Source organism: Talaromyces amestolkiae (assembly GCF_001896365.1).
Source record: "Talaromyces amestolkiae strain CIB chromosome Unknown scaffold4.1, whole genome shotgun sequence".
NCBI lineage: Eukaryota > Fungi > Ascomycota > Eurotiomycetes > Eurotiales > Trichocomaceae > Talaromyces > Talaromyces amestolkiae.
This window is the reverse complement of record NW_024468040.1, coordinates 159,313-179,465: the sequence shown is the minus strand read 5'-3', so window position 1 is coordinate 179,465 and position 20,153 is coordinate 159,313. Positions and strand designations below refer to the sequence as shown.

Below are 20,153 nucleotides of genomic sequence, written 5' to 3'. Positions count from 1 at the left end.
TATTCGATAGAACCGAATTCCACAATTCTTATCACATTTATCATTGAAATCCTCAAAATGCCTGCACCGCCTCGTCCAGAAATCATTGATGGCGTCAAAACCTTTATCCCGCTTGGTACAAGTCCACCGTGCATTATGCAGAAAGCACGCTGATGAGTAAGCAGAGAACAATCCCGATGTCCTCGAAATTCTCTGTGAGAATCTTCAGCTCTCATGGGATCTCGCCTTTCATGACGTCTTATCGACCTCTCCAGACTTCCTTCAAGACAGCCATTTCCGACCTTGCCACGCCCTTATTTTTCTCGCGGACCAGTCTATTTATCGAGCTGCACGCTCAGCAGTTGAGCCAACGATATCAGAGTACAAAGGTTCAGGTCCCAGTGAACCAGTAGTATGGATGAAACAGACCATCGGCCATGCTTGTGGCTTAATGGCTCTTCTGCACGTAGTCTTCAATCTGGAGGGTGGTCGATATGTGCGACCCGACACGGCAATAGACGCACTCCGCCAACAAGCTATTCTCCTTGGCCCTACAGAGCGAGCACAATTACTGTATGACTCTAGTTTTATTGAGGAGGCACACATGGATGCGGCATCGCGTGGATCTTCAAATGTCCCCTCGCCTCGCGACGATAATCGACACCATTTCTTGGCCTTCGTGCAGAAGGATGGGAAAGTCTGGGAGTTAAATGGAGGGATGAATGGACCTTTACTTCGAGGAGAGCTTGGTGAAGGGGATGACATCTTGAGTGAGCGAGGGCTAGAGCTCACTGTTCAGGACTTCTTGACTGCTGCTGAACAGACTGGATGCAATGAGATGAGTATCGTTGCAGTTACCGGGGCTGGCGCTGTTGCATAGAAAAACGAGCTTTTAATATTTAATATATGAACGGAGTAAATATGCAAGAACCTGTCAAATAAATGAATTCATATCGTTTAAAACCGAAGTCCACTAATTACTTCTGGTCTGCTAGCCATTCTCGGGCAATATCCTCATGTTTGTAAAATTCGACACTGTCTCCCCAGCTCTTTAACCATTTAATTATTCGCTCCGACATACCAATGATATGTGCCATTCCGCTTGTGTCCGGATGCATCAGAATAGGGAAGACAAAATCGGTGGTTGAGCTACCTTCCTCTCCCTTAGCGTTTTCCCACAGCCATAGGAACTTATCCTTCCACATCTCCTCCACTACTCGTGTGCTGACATATCCGTTGCTGTTGGCCAAATGCGGCAGATATTGCAGAGGCATCATATCCTCATTGTACCAGCCGCAAGGGATTTCCACGAGAGGATGTTGTCCCTCAGCAGGTTTGATCTGTGCAGCAATTGGCGAAGGGTGCAGCCAAGAGGAGGCATCCTTGGTAAAGTCAATGTGCTCGATGGGTGGATCACTTGGAGTCCAGTATGGTTGAGAGTCGTGATGCATAAGCGAGGTATCGTATAGAAACTTGTGCTTGCGTAGCATTTCCACAGTGGTTTCGCGAATTGTGTACATAGGTGCCCGATACCCCCTCGGTGGCTTTCCGCATAATTTGGTGGCAACTTCGATGCATTTTTCTAGCACATCTCGCTCTTGATCTACGTTCATCTGATAGATACCCTCATGAGCATATCCATGCAATCCGATCTCAGCACCGGATTTGACAACTTGTTGAACTGTATCGGGAAAGGTCTCCATCGTATGTCCAGGCACAAACCATGTCACCTTGTCAGCAATGTCGAATTTCTTCAGCATATTCAATAGGCGAATTGCCCCAACCTGGCCTGCGAATATACCGGAACTGTAGTCCGCCATGTTGTTATCGGGGTGGCATCCAGTTCCTAGCCAATGCGAGACGGCATCAAAATCAAAAGACAGAGCAACTTTGACGCGGCGTTGAGGTCGGGTTGACAACGCCTTAACAGGAGAAAGTATTTTTGCGACTTGTGTCTCTCCTGCAGCCTCCTTTTCGAGAATTTCATATTCACAGTCTGTCGGCATTCCTCCATTGACAGCTTCAATATCTTGAGGACAAGAACTCATCACCAAAATCAAATCCACATTGCTTCGTAGAATGACGTATTGGCCCTTTTCGCTCGTCGGCTCTCTTATATCAAGGCCACCATGGTGATCAATTGCGACATTCATAAAAATGTTGAAGGGGTCGGGAACCCAGTCATCTGGGATGCCCGTCCAGTCCGGAAATCCAGTTTTCAAAGCGGTATGCATGTTTTCACTGCAATTGTCATGGTAGCCCTGAACACCTTGCATGCGATATCTTTCTGCATCACATGCAGACCAGATAATATCATGGACGCCCTTGGTGGTATCCTCTTCAATGGTAAGCATAGGCTTGCGGCGAGTGCTGTATAAGGAATCACCAAGGCGCACGGCAACCTTGCGGAGAACTGTTCGTGTATGGACCATGGACAGATAATCGTGAGTATCGTCGGGATTAAATGCCCAAAAGTCAACGACTTGTTTTCCATGTGTATTAATGATTTTGATGGCTTGGCCGGCGCTGATTTGAAGCGCCACGGCCTTCCGGGCTGGAAGCAATCCCATGACGGATGTTGAAATATAGTGAATAGTAGAACTTGGGTAAATTGTGACAGTAGCAATCCGAAATTAAATGATCAATAATGAAGAATGTCTTCAATTAGACAAGACACAGAATTATCTATATGATCATGAACCCTTTGTCTCCGCCGTCATGTTCGCCGAAACGGGGAATTATGCAGGACGTATCGGCCGATCTATCCGATCGGCCAAATATTCACGGCGGACATCAAATCACATGAGATTCAAGATTACATGTATATTATAATATCTTCTATGACTATATGCACTGTTCTACTCGTGTTTCTAGTATTTGCCACCACATGTTGACCTATTATACATGCATGGGGATTGCGACAGGGTTAGGGTTATTTATAAGCCTACGGGCTTGAGAGAGAAAAGTGCATTATAGAAAAGATTTAGGGAGGCGACAGTCAAAAGCTGAGCCTCATTAACTAGCTGCTGTGGCATCTCTGGAAAGTACTTGGCTAAAATAAGCCCGAAAATAAACTTGTGCTCAATCCTGAAGCCCAGAAAGCGCGTTTTATCAGCGCAGGCACCAAGTCGTACCTGCACGAAATATTTGACATTGAGGAATGGACTGTTAAGTACCAACTCTGCCGATTTCTCAAGATGAGCGGCAAGATGTCTCAACTCTTGCGTATGGGAGCTTTCAAATGCTGGCACATTCCAGGGCTTCAGAGATGCCACCAAGTAGGAGAACAGCGATACACTCCACAAAATCCCGGCTTCCCTGCACGAAATAAGCTTCCCGGAAGGTTCAAAGTGGACTTCGAGAAAGTGATTTCGCCAAAGTTTAATTCGCCGATGATATGGCACAGATGCCGCAATTGAGCTGTATGCTATACCCCGTAGCGTCCGGCGAAGTAGCATGGTGTTCCAAATGGCAGGGTTTCTAGCGCTGATACAGATGTAGCTTATAGTAGGGGGTCGTTGATTGGGGGATTAGCTGAGATTGAGGGATTCAAGCTACCAAGTAGTTACAAAGGAAGAGTGAGTTGACTCAAACTTTCAGTCGAGCCATGGTCAATTATGTGAAGCCGTTGAGGACTTGAAAATGTCTAGATCATGCCTAGGTGTCAAGAAGACCTTTTTGAAAAATGAATTTATGAAAACAATTTACCGCGCTTGCCGAGTCGCCCTGGCGCCAACGTCAATAGCCCTAACCCATACCACTTCAACAATCCCAAGGAAGACCCAGTAGGATAAACCCAGAACAAGACCATTATGGATTATCTAGCAGCAATTCAAGCATTTAGACGACTCCTAAATGTATACCAAGCATCGCACAAGATCACGCCAACGAGTGCAAAGACAAGGCCACCTCTTTATCCATCGGACTCAGGAAAAAGCTTGGAGAAAAGATTACACAAACGCCAACTGCCACCGCCATAGGGACCATGTCGAAGCCGATGAGGTATATTTCTGTGCGCATTAGATGCCCATTCCATCCATCACCCAATTCCAGAATGCGGTACGCATTGCGAATCAGAATCATGAGCGTTGACAAACACAGAGTGACGATTATGGGCCATTTTGCTACAGAGCTCAGCGGGATGTCCCTCCGCTTCAGGCTGACAGTGGCCCCCAAAAGTAGCACTGCAAAGAGTACGGTATTGCTGAACTGGAAGATAATTCCCGAGCGCATCACAGCTGATCCATGGTTTAGGTCGTCGAAATTTTGCGCACTTGAAACCTCGACGCCTCCAACAATCTGAATGGAAAGAGATATTATGTCGAAAATGATGAAGCCAATCCAAAATAATTTTGACGGAATAGAAAAGAGTCGACGTCCAGATTTTTCTATGATTTTGCAGAAGAGGACGTAGTCAGCGGCGGAAATGAACACTGGGCTGATAACGAGACTGCAGATCTGGATCATGAAGGGCATCCAGTCCGTCGGCTGTATTATACCATGTAGTCATTAGTCGTGATCATCCAAAATACCTCGACAATAGAAAGTTCGATAGAAGAAGGCTAAAACTAGGACCGACTTACTGAATTATGAGCCCATAGACGCGCTCCCCAACCAATTGCCTCTCCAGAGGCCATGAGCGCTACAGTCAGCATCCAGTAATGCTTGTAGGGACCAAAGACCACCTGAAGGAGACATATTATTGTTGAGACACCAAAAAATATGATGCCAAATAAAGCTGCTGATTTGCTGGGGAGGTACCCGTAGTAGTCAACTGATTGATTTTGTTGCTCCATTGCGTTCGTTGATGGTGCATGACTCAAATGCTGGGTGATTGATACTCACTTTATAGTTTAACATCTCAACGGACATTTCAGGATTCGCAATGCAACTTTGGCATTGGATCCCATATGATTACCATTAAAATTTCTCCATATGCTTCTGCCTTGGGGGGTTTACGGCGCAAAGACGGAGCTTCCGTGAAAGTCCCGCTCTATATCCGTCGGCAATTACCTCACTCCAAACACATCTCTTCTTCTCCCGCGAACCTTCCCGTACCTACAAGCAGGTATCGATTCACCTTGCTTCGAATTACCCATTTTTTTTTTACCTTTTTAAAGCAAAGTCTGATGCTTCAATGCCTGTGAAACGTGGCCTCGTCCGGGAATCATGTGACTTTTGCTACCGTCGCAAGGTCAAATGTGATCGATTGTCGTTGGCAAGCCAGGGCATCGCCACATGTTCTCAGTGTGCGCTTCGTGATCTGGAATGCCGCGTAAAAGACTCCGATGATGCACGCATTCGACAGCGAAATCGCTTGATCAGCAACTCACGGAATCATAACGGTGGTTTGAACGCCGATACTGTGATCCGTAATAGCTCGCCTCGCTCGGAAATTATTCCATGCCCCGCGTTTGTTCCGGAAACGCCTGTAACTCATGCCATACCATCTCGAAGCGGTCAATGTAAAGCACAAGATGAGAACACAACTCCTTTGATAACGCCGGAAGGCTTACCTGTTGATGATACGTTCGGGCTGAGTCTTGATAACATGCTATTCCTCGATCAAGTATTCTTGAATGAAGGTTCTTTTGATTGGTCAATGATGAATAATCAAGATGGAATATCCTTGAGTCACGAAATCGATGAGCAAACCAGCACCACTTGCAGTTCGGCATTACACAGATTTCAGACTCCGGATAATTTGGGGGAATCTTCTACGCTTGCAGCAGCACTCCATTCCTACTTCAACCTGGCGGCTTTACATCTTCCAATCCTCGTTGAAGACGCATTTTGGCAAGATTTCTACTCTGGAAGATGCAGCCCAGCTTTAATATATGCGATTGCATGCCGAGGCATGCCATTTACCACAGTAGAAAACAAATTGGACCTTGAACAGCGTTATGCGCGCCAGTTCCGCAAGGCGTTTCTGGAAGCTCGAAGCGCCCATTCGGGAAATGGTACAGTCAGACTAGACGAACTCGAGGCGCTAGCGCTCATGATTAATTACGACTATGAAGAGAACGAAAACGACGACGAGTCCGCGCTACATTCGAAATTGGGCACTTTGTTTCTGACGCATGATGCTCTAATTTTACTTATGTTACAGAACCAGATTTGCGATCGTCCTTCCTCCACTACAGGCTTAGATTCTTCGCCCGAGAGCCTGGCAAACGCTGCGCAACGCCGCATGCTCCTCTATTGGCATATATACGGACTTGATGCTTTCCATTGTCTTGATCGGAAGCAAAGCTCACATATACACATCCCCAACATTGATAGTGATAATAAAATTTCAAATGTTGAAATTCGCGACTACTTTGATGCAATGGTATCACTGGCTACTATTGCTCGAGAAATCATCCAGAAATTATGTACAATCAGCGCTAAGCGTCAAGGTGTGGACCCGAAGCATGTGCACGGTCTCTATGATCAACTTCATCATTGGAGCAAAACTCTCTGTCCTCGACATCTTCGAAGGAATTACCAGGAAGATGGCGAACTCAAACCTCTTGACCAAAGGCCGCAAGATGAGCCGGCGCAGCCTTCTTCTAGTACGAGAACAACAAGGAAGCAAAAACACACTCACCTGCGACGAGCAGTTTTATGGGCTTTGGAGTTCCACTGTTTCTTGCAGATCGAAGCTATCGTCGCGGACTACGGTATAAAACACGATGAAAAGAGTCTTTTGGAAGCCGACGTGCTCGCATCTCGGATCGAGTACGAGAGTATTCGCATATTGAATGGCATGGCCAGTGTATGTCGCTGGATTAACCAATACGAGATTGAGGACGATAGCGGTCATACTAAGCGACACTCGTTGGTTGACCTTGCACCTAATATCCTGCGGAACATATGTGCTGGAATGTGTTACTGGTCTGCCCAACGGGGCATTGAACTTTGTCAACGAGGCCCCTCAGAATTGCTACGCGTCAGACATAGAAGCACAGAAAAAACGGATGGAGGTGATATGAGGTACCAGATCGTGAGCACCTATATAAAAACAGCCAGTTTGTTACGTGACACAGCAGCGACCGCAATCTCACATAATCAGACTAAGCAAGTCCTCGAAAGGATTGATCACCAGCTAGTATTGGTGGGGAGGCATTTTGAAAATCTTCGCGGACCAAATTGCTGATTCGATAATGCCTCCCGGGTCGTGGAATGTATTGTATGGTGTGAAACTAATGAATTATGCAATTGCTGAATCAATATCAATTTAAATATCACGTTGCAAGTTATAGCTTTTGGTTATTTGGGTACTTGTTCGCCATAGAGAGTGAAAAGGACTTATCTCATTCTGAACAGATATGCTCATAATCCAGTAATCTAATGGCTCATATGGAAGGACCTGTAGATATTTTTGTTTTACCTTGTTTATGCAATACAGGTTGTATTTCGAGACCTTGATGACTTGTGATTCGGATTTTGAGACTAATATTTGAATTTGCAGTTCAGCCAGAAGGATATGCAGTTTATGCAATCTACAGAAGACAAATATTGGAATGAATGATATCAACTCGGCAAAAGAACAGTGAGTGGCTTAGCAAATGCGCAAAGTGGTTTAATAAACAAGATTCTCCCCCGGCACTGTTTCTTTTTTTGAACTTAAACGTAGCGTGGGAAATGAAATTATCAGAATCCAACCATAATATACAAACTGTAACCTAATTAGAACTGCAGGATGAATAACTGCAGATCATGATTCTGGGCCCATACGATATGTAAACCGAGAGAAATTGCTTGATTCCCTATCAGCCGTCAAAAGCGTGTCTCTCATAACCCGAGGTTCTATCGCGAAAGCATTCCCAGCATGATCAAAGTGAAAAATAAAGTCATCAAAAGCAATCTCTCCATACATAGGAGTATCGATGGTGGCCCACTGATTTGCACTTTGGGGCATAATCCGAGTTGGCCCAGCCCGTTCACTCGTGCTTGTTTCAAAGATCGCACGGTATCTGACTCGACGAAACCCACCATCTTGACCATCCGATGGACTCTCTAAATTCGTAGCCTGTAGGAGAACTCGCTGAATTGGTGGGCTGTTAGTTTGAGAAGCATATGTCTGAATGGCTGCCAGGAAGTCGACGCCGCGATTTATCCACCGCTCGATTTGCAGACCATTTGTGTCCACTGACAGTGTAAGACTCGAGTTCTTGTTCTGATCGGACGAACTATAGATCCCGCATAATCGATCACATTCTTCAAGGAGCATTTGATTTTCCAGAGCCGGAATTAAAGTCTGAAGAACCATCTCAGAAACCACTTCCATAACAGCCGAGCTACTGGAACCGGCTGTCATGATTGAAAGTGCTACACCATAGTCCTGGGAGACCACCAAAAGCGAGTTGTATTGCCCAAGACTTCCCGATTTAGTGTATAAGTCAATGGTATGGCCATGGGATATTTGACTTTTAGTCCTGAGGATCTCCCACGGACTTCCAACAGAATAAGAAAGCGTTGAAGTATGAGAGTTTGGTTTCATCCAGCGTCGAGTTTCGAGTGTGGAAAGCTGTTTGCTAAGCAAGATATCGCGACCAAAATTTGCCAAATCGGATGACGAAGAGTACATGCCTGCCGTACTTTGATATAGACCAATATCAGCACAGGTTGGTGGTCCATAAGATGACAGGGGTACTTACGGCGTCTCATCACTGGTGTTCTGATACCATGCGCTATCGCCATTTGGAATTACCCACGAACCTTCCGCGGGTATCACATATGAAGTCGTTGTCAAATTCAGAGGCCGGAGTACCGTAGAGTCTAGCAGCTTATCGAATGGAATGTTGCTGATGGCTCCCAAGATGTATCCAAGAATTCGGAAGGCGGTATTTGAGTAGATAGGTGTCGTTTGAGGCAAAATAACGGGAGCTCTTTGGAGTAGTCCATGGAAGTATTCTAGAAAGAAACAATTAAAATGAGTTTTTGGGAAACGTGCATCAGAATAATGTACCGTCACGGTCACATGGTGGTGCGCTAGAATTGCCTCCACATCTGGGAATATTTTCTGATGGTAGGGGAGGGAGTCCTGATTCATTCCAGGGGATATCAAGAGTGGCTACATCTCCATAAGAATCTTCGCAAGGTATTAGTTTTTGTCTGAACAGTCATATAAACACAGATGACTTACAGTCTCTGCCAATACCTGATAGCTGCGAGGCAAGATCACCGACCGTGATCTTGCTCCAATCGACGCTCGTAAGCGAAGTATCACCAGGTAAATTAGTGACGTCTTGAAGCTCCGGGAGATACTGCGTGATCGCTTCGTCCCAATGCTCCCAACCGTAATTGACCAAAAGAGTATACACGGTGAAGAGTTTGGAAATGCTACCAATCCTGTACATAGAAGTGCTATTCACAATTTCAGTACTACCAGCTGACCGGTTCAGGAAGGGAGATGAGAATTGGAAGTCGAAAAAGGGAGAGTTTCCATCATCTTCGGTGGACAACGCCGTGATGGAGATTGCGGATGAATTGGCACTGAAATTCCCGAAATTACTATAACCATGTTGAATAGTGTCCATTAAAGCGTTGGACAGATTCGTAGTTACGGCTCTCATTGGGGGGGAAGACAAGAGCCCTAACGGCGGCTGGAAAACAGGGCCTAGAAGGAAGCCAGCCATGTTGCTCAGAAGACGGCGTAGCTTTCGAAATTGAATAAATGAGCTGTTGATATTTCAGTACAAGATGAGAGAACTCTGAAACCTGAGAGACAGTAAAGATCACTTAAATAACATGAGACCGTTGCTATCTTGATTCACAAAGACGGAGATTTCACGGCATCTCCGCGGTACCTCCTCCGCGGTACCTAAAGAAGCGCGACTTGATAGACTTTCTGCCTCGTACGACCACCAGGTTGTACCGGGAGCCTCTTCTATCTTGTTGTAGACTACTGTCCAGGATATATACTCACAATAACTCATACCTCCTTACTCTGCACCTATTCGGCGCCTACTCGGCAACGAAGCGGAACCTGTGTATGAAAGTTCATACCAATCTCATATTGGGCAGCGAATAAGACATAACTAAGCATGGAAAGAAAAAGACAGAAATAGGAATCAGAATATCAACTGGCACACCATATACCAAGGTACTTCTGTACCGTATGTGGTGATGCTGTCATCGAGTACACGTGGCCTGCCAAAAGTGGTTTACCAGCTGCTAAGGAGCAGCTCAACTGTAGTCCTAATCTCGACCAATATCGATCCCCTCGTACCTCGTATGGAGTAGGAAAGTATACGCTACATCGGTGTTTATATGTGGTGGTCCTTGTCTTGATAAATAGGAGAAATGCTATGTACTGCGATTAGGTCTGGAGAAGATAAGGACTGAAGAAGACTGGTTGCTTAGTAGCAGTCTTATGTCGATCAGTCAGTCAGTTTACAACGTACGTATGCAGCACTAAAAATGCTAGAGTGCGCTAAAAGCAATGTAAGCATGCGCTCTTCAGTGGGGGCTTGGGGCGACGAGCTTGCAGAAAATTTGCCATGATGGCGCCCAAGGCTGGGACGTGGCAGATTGATCATCGATTCGACTGATAGATGGCATGCATGAAAGAGTGAGTCAAAATGGAAATATCGAGGCTTTGAATACATTCTGTTGATCAACAATTCAACATAGACTTGATGAACCCCCCGGGATTTGGTTCTTATCTCACTAATTAGACGGCGAAACTCAGGATCTCCTACCCGGTGTCCGACGGCTATCCCATTGGCCCTGGAGCACGCACAATTCTTCGCCTTCCCCATTTTCAATCCTTTATGAGCATCGTTCCAGGCCCCAAAGACCTTTAGCGCATAGATCCCGCCGGCGTCCCAGGCACAGTCCATAGGCATCAGGAGCAGGGCTTTGGGGTCCACATGGCGCCCACATAGTGCCGTCCCGTCGTCGCGGCGCGTGCCATCAGACTAATCCTCAATGGTAGCAAGTCGCCGATGAGCATGCGTGCGCATTGTCCCAGTGCGGAACTGACTCGAGGCTAACCGTCACAGTGGTGTCCTTCTAACCCAATACAAACCTCGACTTAGCGGGCTCTCCCGACTGCGATGATGAGAAACTCTGTCGAATTGCATGATTGCGCGGCCGAGAAACTATTGCCGAGCCGTTTGATTTGGTCGTTTTGCGCACCGATCCTCTGCAGGATTGTTCTGTTTTCTTCCTAAGCAGAGATCTCATCATGAGCAGACCTTATTGTCTTGTCTTGACATCTTTCCTTCCTTCTGGATGCGCATCGGTTGGATAAACAACATATTTTAGATGTCACTTCCTGGGTTGTGCGGTTAGAGCGACCCAGTAAGGTATCAATATGCTGTACTTACTTTGATCCGGAACTCAGCCTTTCAAGCGCGCATTCCGCCTCGAAGTGACCAATTGACGGAAGCAGGCGATCGGAAAGTGGTAGAAAGCATTGAGACTCGACAATCTCACAAACAASGAGCCATATTGACGAAACGTATCTGCGACGACCTCCCAACAGGAACGGACATCCAGCAGCATTGATTCCTTAACTCGGATAAGAGAAAATTATGAAAGTGCCTCTAGCGAAACCAACACCATACTTTTCCTACAATGGACCATAATGCAAGCAATATTCCGTCTGATATCGCTTATGCCTATTCCGTTGGCCATATACCTGCCGACATCACACTCGCAACTTTACTAGAATCGCGCGATAGGCCTAGCAAGATCGGTATATATGCCGTCTTTGCTTTGACTTTTATCTTTTTGCTTTTTCGGTGTTACTCGCGGATATTTGTTGTAAAAAGATTTGGATTAGATGACTGGTTGGCGTGTCTTACTTTTGTACGTCAGGATCGCCCCCGATTCAAATTCTCCGAGGTGATCAGTGAACTGACTTCAATCTGGATAGGTTCTCTATATACCCCTTGTGCCAGTATGCGTCTTATTAATCAACAACGGAAATGGTCGCCGCAGCGCCTACGTTAACTATGTCATGTCCCTGGACGAAGATCGAATGAACTATGGCGAGTTACTGGACATCGTCATGCACTTTCTCTACATCATCGCACTCTTTATCTGTCGTCTCTCGGGTCTTGCATTTTATTCTCGACTATCCGACGCCCACGCCAAACTTTACATTTCCATACGTATCTGTACAATCGTTTTCGTCGTGTTCTTTCTCGCGCAATTCTTTCTCTTACTATTTCACTGCATTCCGGTGACCGGCGTATGGCCATATTCGTGGCAGGCGGATTACCATGTATACAAGTGCATCACTTGGGGTGCGGTATACATTACCATTTCATGCCTATCGTTCACATGTGACGTCGTCATGTTCGTCATTCCGTCCATGCTGATCCATCTTCTACATGTGCCGTTGAGACGAAAACTAGAACTGGCCTGCGTCATGTTTCCAGGTGTACTGTGAGTGAACCGTGCAGGAAAAACTCGAAAGAAAAGGCATATTGACCGGTATAGTGTTCTCATGATATCCGGCGCTCGTATATTCCTGGTTTGCCTGGGCCAGTGGTCAAGCGATAACACATGGTACTACGACCCACAACTTGCGGTTGAGATGTCTGAGATAGGAGCTACTCTTATTGCTTTATCGGTGCCTGCGCTGAAGCCATTGTTTGGTGTTTATGTGCTTACCAGAATTCGGTCCAATCCGAGCGACAATGGTAGCGACCGCCCTCATCAACCAATTCATTTGAAAAAAATCAGTAATTTTACTTTACGTGCGCTTGGTGAGGATCGCCAGGGTCCTTCATGACAGATAGTATAATGAATAATGATCTCTCAGCACTATTTCCATCGCTTACCTAGCCTTGACCGTGTTCTATGCAATTATATGATTCTCTCCCTTTTGAGAGTTTGCATTTACTTGTATCATCGCCGGTTTGGTGATACCTGATGCTGCCTAGGGTGGTGACGTCCGAATTGACTCTTCATTTCCATATTGAAGCCTAGGTACACCTTTGAACCTTATAGCGGTAATATTGACGACAAGGAGGATGCCTAGAGATAGTCTTTTCTTTTTATTTTCAGTCGTCTTCGTTGCCATCCCGCACTTTCTCCTCTCCTCTCATCTTCTCCCAAGTTGAGCTAACCACTTAGTGCACACATCACTCAAAACCAACAAGATGATGCAGCTCGTCTACCGGCCCAGTCCAGCCGAGCTACGCGGCTCAGCTAGCCATCCAACAGCCCAAACCCGCTTGTCTCAGCAGACTTCTGGCAGCTCAGGCAATCCAGCACTCTGTGCTATAGCCCCCCTGGCCAATCAGCAAGGCTTCAAATACGTGGACCAGTACCCGATCGATAAACATGCTGGCCCGATGTTCATCCACAAGAAGCAAAACAGCTTTTGTGGTATTTGCGGCATGTGCATTACTCTTGAGGATGAGCAGGCTGTCTCTCGCGTAGTGAACCCGTTCACCACCACGGGTCCTGATGCGGCTCAGCACGCTGATGCCGGTAATGAGGAGTTCGAAGAGTTGCAGCAGGGAGAGGATAATTCTATTGACTGCGATGCTGCAAATGAGCGCAAGTTCGGCGTCATGCCTCGTCCAGGATGGACTGGAATGTATCGTGTTGGTAAAGTTTTCCATTTTACTGGGTGACGAATACGTTGCTCATATTTTGTATAGTTGTCCGTCAGAAAAAGAATCACCATGGCAAGGAAGAGCCGCATTACTACGTCTCCGGACTTGGTCGCTACCATCTCTGGGACACCGACCCAAAAGCTCGTAAGATGTACAACAAGTGCACTTATGAAGCCAAGGAGCCCGTCTTCACCGTCCCTCGTGAACAGGGCGATTCACTAATTGACCGACGCCACTTTTACAACAAGAAATTGACCAAGAAGCAAAAGCAGAACACCACTCAATACCCTCCAGTCAAGAGAGTCAGCGTCTACCCACGTCATTACCACGATGACAAGAACGAAAAGTTTTTCCCTCACGGCTTTCCTATTCATGACAATTGCTGGAAGATGGCCGTCAAGATTATTGGAGAAAGCAGGCTCCAGAGTGATTTGAACTTGTTTATTGAGACGCTCCAAGACCGATTCATTGACGAAGCTATGTTCACAGAGGGACGTCAAATCTCAGACTGGATCGTGAATGAAACAGGTAACTGCGGTACCTGGCATCAAGCCAATCGCACCGCAGACGACGTTAACCGTATCCTCATTGCCATGCACGACCCAGTCCACGTCGATGAGGTCGAGGATCTCATCGCCGAGAGCGCACGCCGCTATACTACCATGAAGCAGAAGCTCCATGACGCTGGTGCTACCACCTCTGCCTCTAATCAGAATGGCGCTCATGACTCTGTCATGAACATGCTCGACGAAATGCACCACTCTGAGGTCGAGGCTTTCTTGAACCAAACCAAAGTCGTCGTGCCATGGACCTACTGGGTACGACGAGCGCCGTACGATATCATCTGGGAGCTCGAGTCGATTGAGGAATACAGCACCCCTCTGGATTGGCAGTATCTCTGTCTCCATGCTGAGCGTTTATGCGAGGAGTCGTTAGGCATAATCAATCGAAGCCGTATCTGCAACATTCTACGCGAAGTCAAGCATAGTATGTTCGATTCGATGAGTGACGATGATGACGTCTCGATTGTTGAGCGATCGAGTAGTGACGGTGCGTCGACTCTTGCTGCCAACACCAAGTCTACTGAGAAGGAGTTGGTCGACTTGATAGATTCAGACTGGGAGCAGGATGCTTTCATGGAGGATGAATGAACACCGAGTCAGGGCATCGCGTAAACACTTATGAGCTTAGACTACATGTATTGCTTGGCGATTTGTTCCTTGAGAGTTTGAAATTCGAAGCTTGCTAGAAGGTACACCTAGGTAGTGCTAATGCTACACCTCTTGCTTTACTACTTCTTGTAGTAATTGTAACATATCAGATATCTGGATGAACCATCGGACTCAACTTACATGTTCCCTACAACCTTTCTATACATACATCATGCCCAAGAAGTTAAGGCACCATCAACATCGCCCCTCGCTCAAAAAACCAGTCCTGCAACTTCTCATTTCCCATGAGCGTCGACAGCGCCATCTTTCCCAACAAATCTACATCCTCAGGCTGTCCCAATGCCAAAAACTCACTAAAATCTAGATTCTTGATCACGAACCGATTCTTCTCTGCATAGGCTAGCGCGAAATCATACCGGGTGGGCGCTTCCCATAGGTGTGCTGACAAGTACCAGTACCACCAGCTGTTCGATAAACCGAGGCGGCCGTCGCAGGTCAATTTGTTCTTTTCTCCAACCCTCTGGGATTTTGCAGTCGATGTTGTGATGGTCTGCGGCATATTCACGTATTGGGATACCTCCCATATCCTTATCAGCAGATATGAGAGGAACAATGTGCGACGTGCAGACTCCTCAAAAATCCAGTTGTGCCAGTAATCTTTCGCGCCTGAAGTGGCTGGATCATCGATGAGACAGTTTATAGGTAGACCGCTCATACACAATAGCGTATCTTCCAAGAACACATTCTCTTCGAAATGACTTAGCGTTGCCTTCAGAGCGGGCATTGTGAGCTCTGCAGCTACACGAGCCGAAGCGTCATCGTCAAAGATTCGTATTGTCTGATACAATATGAGCGCGTGTAGACGCGCAAGACAATCCCAGGCATCATTCGACTGCTCCGATGCCAGCAGTTCAGCAACACGGTTTTCGATAATTGACAAGATAGTCTTGGAATTCGTGGGATTCCTATTCATGTACAGCGAGCAACATGCATACGCATCTACTCCGATTAACATTAACCACCCATAAAAACATAAAATGCAGAGGACACACCTTGCATCACCCTCGGCATCCCATTCTTATACAACAACGGATGACACCACGGCGTCTGATTCTCCAGCACCATCGTCCTGTGCGCATTCTGTAATACATCCAAGGTAATCCGGAGCCGAGAGGCCATGCCGGATGCGAAGAGTGGCTTGATGCTGACTGGAGGCGACGACAGCAATTTCTTACTGCTAGTCCTATGGGCTTCCGGGTAAGATGATGGTATCAATTGTACATGTGATATTGATATCGGCGGGGGSGGCTGTTCGTACAAAGGCGTCGATATTGGTTGATGGAAATGAATTTCGTTAAAATCCGGCACTGACTGTACCGGAGAAAATGACTTTGAAGCTTCCAGTAGTAAAGGATATTCACAGCCCAGTCGTCGTTGACTGCATCGTGAACATACAGGGAGCATAAGATCGCAGCGCCGTTTTGCTTTGGCGCATGCTCGGCATGATTTCCGCCGTGGGATGGCCGCACCGTTTCGTTCCTTGTAGGCGACTGGTGCTTGTATGACGGACATGACAGCTCAGGCATGTGCAAGACAAAGCTATATTATGGGAAATGGCGGAAGCCCGCCAGAGGATTGAATGATGATTGATTAATTGTTCATGAGTTTGCACTGACTGTTGGTAAACGCGAGAAGTAAAGTCCATCAAGTGGGGCGGCGGAACTCCGCCAGATCTAGGCAATGGCGATCTCTGATTGGTTAGCATAGCGCTCTGGATAGCTTCATTTCAAGGAACTGTAAATACGAACGTTTGAATATATCTGTACGAGGCTGTAGAGGAGGAACTGGTTGTGAATAATGGCGGACTTCCGCCATTTTAGTGAGTCGCCATACACGAATTGGGAGTACATATCAGTCGCTCGCGTCCGAATATGAGCGGATTGAGCGCTACTACTGGTCTATAAAGAGAGGCACATAGCCCTCTCCTCTTCGTCAAAAAGCACATAAATCTGAAAACAAATCACAATCAACAGCCTCCTATTTGTAACTTTTTACTTCCCCAGCCTGATATTCTGTACAACATGTCTGCACGTACATCTACCATCTTCGTCACCGGCGCAACAGGCTGTCAAGGTGGCGCCGTAGCGCGTCTCCTCCTGTCCTCCGGCCACACAGTCCACGCCATAACACGAAGTCCCTCCTCCCCATTATCCCTTCGACTACAATCTCTCGGCGCAAAGCTCTTCACCGGCTCTCTCGACGACGAATCCGCCCTCGTGGCAGGCATGCAACGCTGTACAGGCCTCTTCCTCGTCGTGCCACCGGCGCCCCACGAAACAACAATCAAATACACAAACACCATACTCTCCGCCGCAAGATCAGTCGAGACAATAACTCACGTGGTAGTATCAACGACCCTGGGCACCGACAGACCCGAACGGATGGCAGCCTGGAACCCCGAAGGAGGGATGCTAGCAATGGTAATCAAACCCAAGATCGCAATGGAGGAGCTCGTTCGCGCCGCAGAATTCAAAAACTACACTATTCTGCGACCGGGGAACTTCATGGCCAACTTTATCGCGCCCAAAATCTCAGTCGTCAATCCTGATCTTGAAAAGACGGGCGTTTTTCGGACGTCGTATACACGCGAAACACGGATACCGATGATCGATGAAGCAGATACCGCAAAATTCACTGTTGCAGCCTTCGTTGACCCGGAGCGGTTCCATGGGAAGGCTATCGCACTTGCATCGCAGCTATGCACAGTGGATGAATTAGTGACCTGTTTGAGCCGAGTATCTGGCAAGCAGATAAAGGCGCAGTACCTGTCAGATGCAGAAATCAAGGAGGAAGCGAGCAAAAACTCGCCTGCGTCGTGGCACAGATTCTTGAGCGATATGGATAGATTAGTGGACATGGATGAGGTCAAGGCATGGGGGATCGAATTGAATACATTCGGGCAGTTTTTAGAGAGGCAGAGTGAGATTGTCAGGGATACGTTCAGTCAGGTGGCATAAGTGGCAGTGTTATAAAGTATATGATTTAATATATTGTACTCTTATCTCTATACACCTTCGAAACACTGAACAAGAAGCCAATATGGAAAAGTATGCAGTCATGGTATCATTATTTTTTACGTCAAAAGCCAATCAATATCACAGATATATGGCCCTATTCAACAATCAGGTAAATTAATTACCTTTCTTCAACATGCAAATCGTTCAAGGATAGACGACAGGCTTAACAGTTCCCGGCGCGCCCTCAGACGATTGCCTCTCTTCAATATGCTTCTCAGTCTCCTCTTCCGAGTTTCTGGCAAGACCAAACTCGACTGCTTGAGCATCAACCTCATCGTCCGTAAGCTTGGGTAACTCGCGCGCAGCAGTAACGTAGCTTTTCTTTTCGCTGTAGCCCTTTGCGAAAATGATGTCGATTTCCTCGAGACTGCGACCGGAAGTTTCGGGATAAAACAGCCAAATGAATGGAATAAAAGAAGCGTTCATAGCGGCGAAGAATAAGTATGTGCCCCAACCGATGCTAGAAACCATGACGGGAGTGATCATGACGACGGTGAAATTGAAAAGCCAGTTACAGCAGGTCGAGACGGCGTTGGCTTTGGCACGAGTCTTGATGGGAGAAATTTCGGCAGGGTACAGCCATGGAAGAGGCAACCATGTAGCGCCAAAGAAGCACATGTAGAGGAACAAACCGAACACGGCCCCATCAGCTACTTGACTATTGTTGGGAATGAGACAAGCAAAGGTAATGATCATGGCAGTAAGTTGACCAAAGGTACCACCCAAGAAGAGTTTGCGACGACCAATCTTTTCAATGAAGAACCAGGAAAATGTAGCAAAGACGGCATAACAGATCATGTTGATACCACCAATAAGCAAAGCCTGGTTGGTGGATTGTCCGAGGGACTGCTGCAACAGCACGGGGAGATAGTATATAACGGCATTACAACCACTGAGTTGTTGGAAAATTTGCGATGAAGCACCGATCAACATGCGTCGGAAGTGCTGGGTAGGGCCGCCGGTAAGCAAGTCCTTGTAGCGAACATCCTCGTCCAAAGCGCCAGAGGCACGGACAGAGTCAAGGACCAGCTGTTTCTGGATCTGTGTTTCGTGGTCGGTGACTTCGCGGCCGATCAACGCAGCGAGCACGTACTCGCCGTCTTCGATCTTGTTTCGTGTAATCAAATAGCGAGGCGAATCGGGTAAATGGTACATGCCGACGATTATCAGGATGCCAAAGACGATCTGGAAAGCGATAGGGAACCGCCAAACGAGATCTGAGGGTCCAAAATGTGCGCCATAGTCAATCCAGTAAGCAATTAAGGTGCCAATCGCAATGGTACCACCTTCAATGCAAATCAAAAGTCCACGGTTGGTAGTGCGCGAACATTCGGCCTGGTAAGTCGGAATTGTCGACGTGTTCATGCCATTGCCAATACCGGTGATGATACGACCGATCATGAATTGAGCAAGGGGAACATGACCGGGAAACGAAGTAACCTGAATAATAACACCCAATATCATGATACTGGCTCCGATCATGATCATCCGCCGTCGTCCAATTACGTCGCCCCGGAACAAAGCAAATATGGCACCAGCCAGACATCCCAGCTCATAGACAGCAGTCACCAAGGCTTGCATGGTCGAGTCGCCTTTGGTCGCGGTAAACACATCGTTGAATGCAGCATCACTAATGATACCTGACATAACGCCTTGGTCATAACCAAAGAGGAGAAAACCTAGAGTTCCAATGGCCGAGATGGAGAGGGACAGGCGTTTGCCCGACATCCCCGCGTAGGTGGGAGCCATTTTCGCTTCTCGCTTTAGTGTAGGTAAATAATAGGCAAGCAATAGTCCAGAGTCATATGTGGTGAAGTAGTAGATCAAAATAGACGAAGCTCGGTCAGGGGACGAGGGGATCAGCCTCTATATAACCCGTCACTGCTCGGTAGTATCCGTCCACTCTTCGAACTCGAATTCAGCATCCGAAAATTTGACACCACGCTCATCTGTGGTACAATCAATGATGAGTGACACAGGCTCCACGATAACATCATACCTCTCCGCTGAGGGAGGTGAGGGGCGGCATCACAGCTATACAGAAGAAAGCAGACCGAGCAAAGGTGTGATTTTGCGATGGAAAATACCCACCGCAAGCACCTAGCAAGTGCAGCCCGTGGAGCAAGAATGCATTAGAGCAGGAAATTGTGGATCAGTCAACTGGAACCCTACACGAGCAATCCGAGGACATCTTTGGTCAATCAACAGACACTAGGATGACATCACCGCGAACTGCTCTCGGGATGTGTGTCGGTATCCCTTTGAGTCTTCGGTCTGCACAGGATTTTGAGAATAATGGGTCAGGTGTATTGCAGATACGAAGAAATGACGGAAATCTGCATCATTAGCGGTTTCTCTAC

At 47.0% G+C, this 20,153-nt stretch overlaps 9 protein-coding genes across 9 annotated transcripts; 4 read left to right on the top strand and 5 right to left on the bottom strand.

Annotated features, from left to right (window-relative positions):
* Positions 1-57: 57 nt before the first annotated feature.
* Positions 58-859, top strand: BHQ10_002666 (uncharacterized protein; the record flags this gene model as incomplete). Its single annotated transcript, XM_040874837.1, has 2 exons — positions 58-115; positions 165-859. 2 exons carry the CDS (start codon positions 58-60, stop codon positions 857-859), a joined length of 753 nt encoding a protein of 250 aa, XP_040731171.1.
* A 97-nt stretch (positions 860-956) lies between these two features.
* Positions 957-2,549, bottom strand: BHQ10_002665 (uncharacterized protein; the record flags this gene model as incomplete). Its single annotated transcript, XM_040874836.1, has 1 exon — positions 957-2,549. The coding sequence occupies one exon, from the start codon at positions 2,547-2,549 to the stop codon at positions 957-959; it is 1,593 nt and encodes a 530-aa protein (XP_040731170.1).
* Positions 2,550-3,858: 1,309 nt separating this feature from the next.
* Positions 3,859-4,775, bottom strand: BHQ10_002664 (uncharacterized protein; the record flags this gene model as incomplete). Its single annotated transcript, XM_040874835.1, has 2 exons — positions 3,859-4,467; positions 4,563-4,775. The coding sequence occupies 2 exons, from the start codon at positions 4,773-4,775 to the stop codon at positions 3,859-3,861; spliced, it is 822 nt and encodes a 273-aa protein (XP_040731169.1).
* A 341-nt stretch (positions 4,776-5,116) lies between these two features.
* Positions 5,117-7,117, top strand: BHQ10_002663 (uncharacterized protein; the record flags this gene model as incomplete). Its single annotated transcript, XM_040874834.1, has 1 exon — positions 5,117-7,117. One exon carries the CDS (start codon positions 5,117-5,119, stop codon positions 7,115-7,117), a length of 2,001 nt encoding a protein of 666 aa, XP_040731168.1.
* Positions 7,118-7,678: 561 nt separating this feature from the next.
* On the bottom strand, positions 7,679-9,602 carry BHQ10_002662 (uncharacterized protein; the record flags this gene model as incomplete). Its single annotated transcript, XM_040874833.1, has 4 exons — positions 7,679-8,561; positions 8,622-8,877; positions 8,933-9,055; positions 9,110-9,602. The coding sequence occupies 4 exons, from the start codon at positions 9,600-9,602 to the stop codon at positions 7,679-7,681; spliced, it is 1,755 nt and encodes a 584-aa protein (XP_040731167.1).
* A 3,480-nt stretch (positions 9,603-13,082) lies between these two features.
* BHQ10_002661 (uncharacterized protein) lies at positions 13,083-14,695 on the top strand (the record flags this gene model as incomplete). The annotated part of the gene is made up of 2 exons (XM_040874832.1): positions 13,083-13,536; positions 13,590-14,695. The coding sequence occupies 2 exons, from the start codon at positions 13,083-13,085 to the stop codon at positions 14,693-14,695; spliced, it is 1,560 nt and encodes a 519-aa protein (XP_040731166.1).
* Positions 14,696-14,939: 244 nt separating this feature from the next.
* Positions 14,940-15,895, bottom strand: BHQ10_002660 (uncharacterized protein; the record flags this gene model as incomplete). The annotated part of the gene is made up of 2 exons (XM_040874831.1): positions 14,940-15,715; positions 15,769-15,895. 2 exons carry the CDS (start codon positions 15,893-15,895, stop codon positions 14,940-14,942), a joined length of 903 nt encoding a protein of 300 aa, XP_040731165.1.
* A 902-nt stretch (positions 15,896-16,797) lies between these two features.
* Positions 16,798-17,733, top strand: BHQ10_002659 (uncharacterized protein; the record flags this gene model as incomplete). Its single annotated transcript, XM_040874829.1, has 1 exon — positions 16,798-17,733. One exon carries the CDS (start codon positions 16,798-16,800, stop codon positions 17,731-17,733), a length of 936 nt encoding a protein of 311 aa, XP_040731164.1.
* Positions 17,734-17,937: 204 nt separating this feature from the next.
* Positions 17,938-19,542, bottom strand: BHQ10_002658 (uncharacterized protein; the record flags this gene model as incomplete). The annotated part of the gene is made up of 1 exon (XM_040874828.1): positions 17,938-19,542. The coding sequence occupies one exon, from the start codon at positions 19,540-19,542 to the stop codon at positions 17,938-17,940; it is 1,605 nt and encodes a 534-aa protein (XP_040731163.1).
* Between the last annotated feature and the right edge of the window lie 611 nt (positions 19,543-20,153).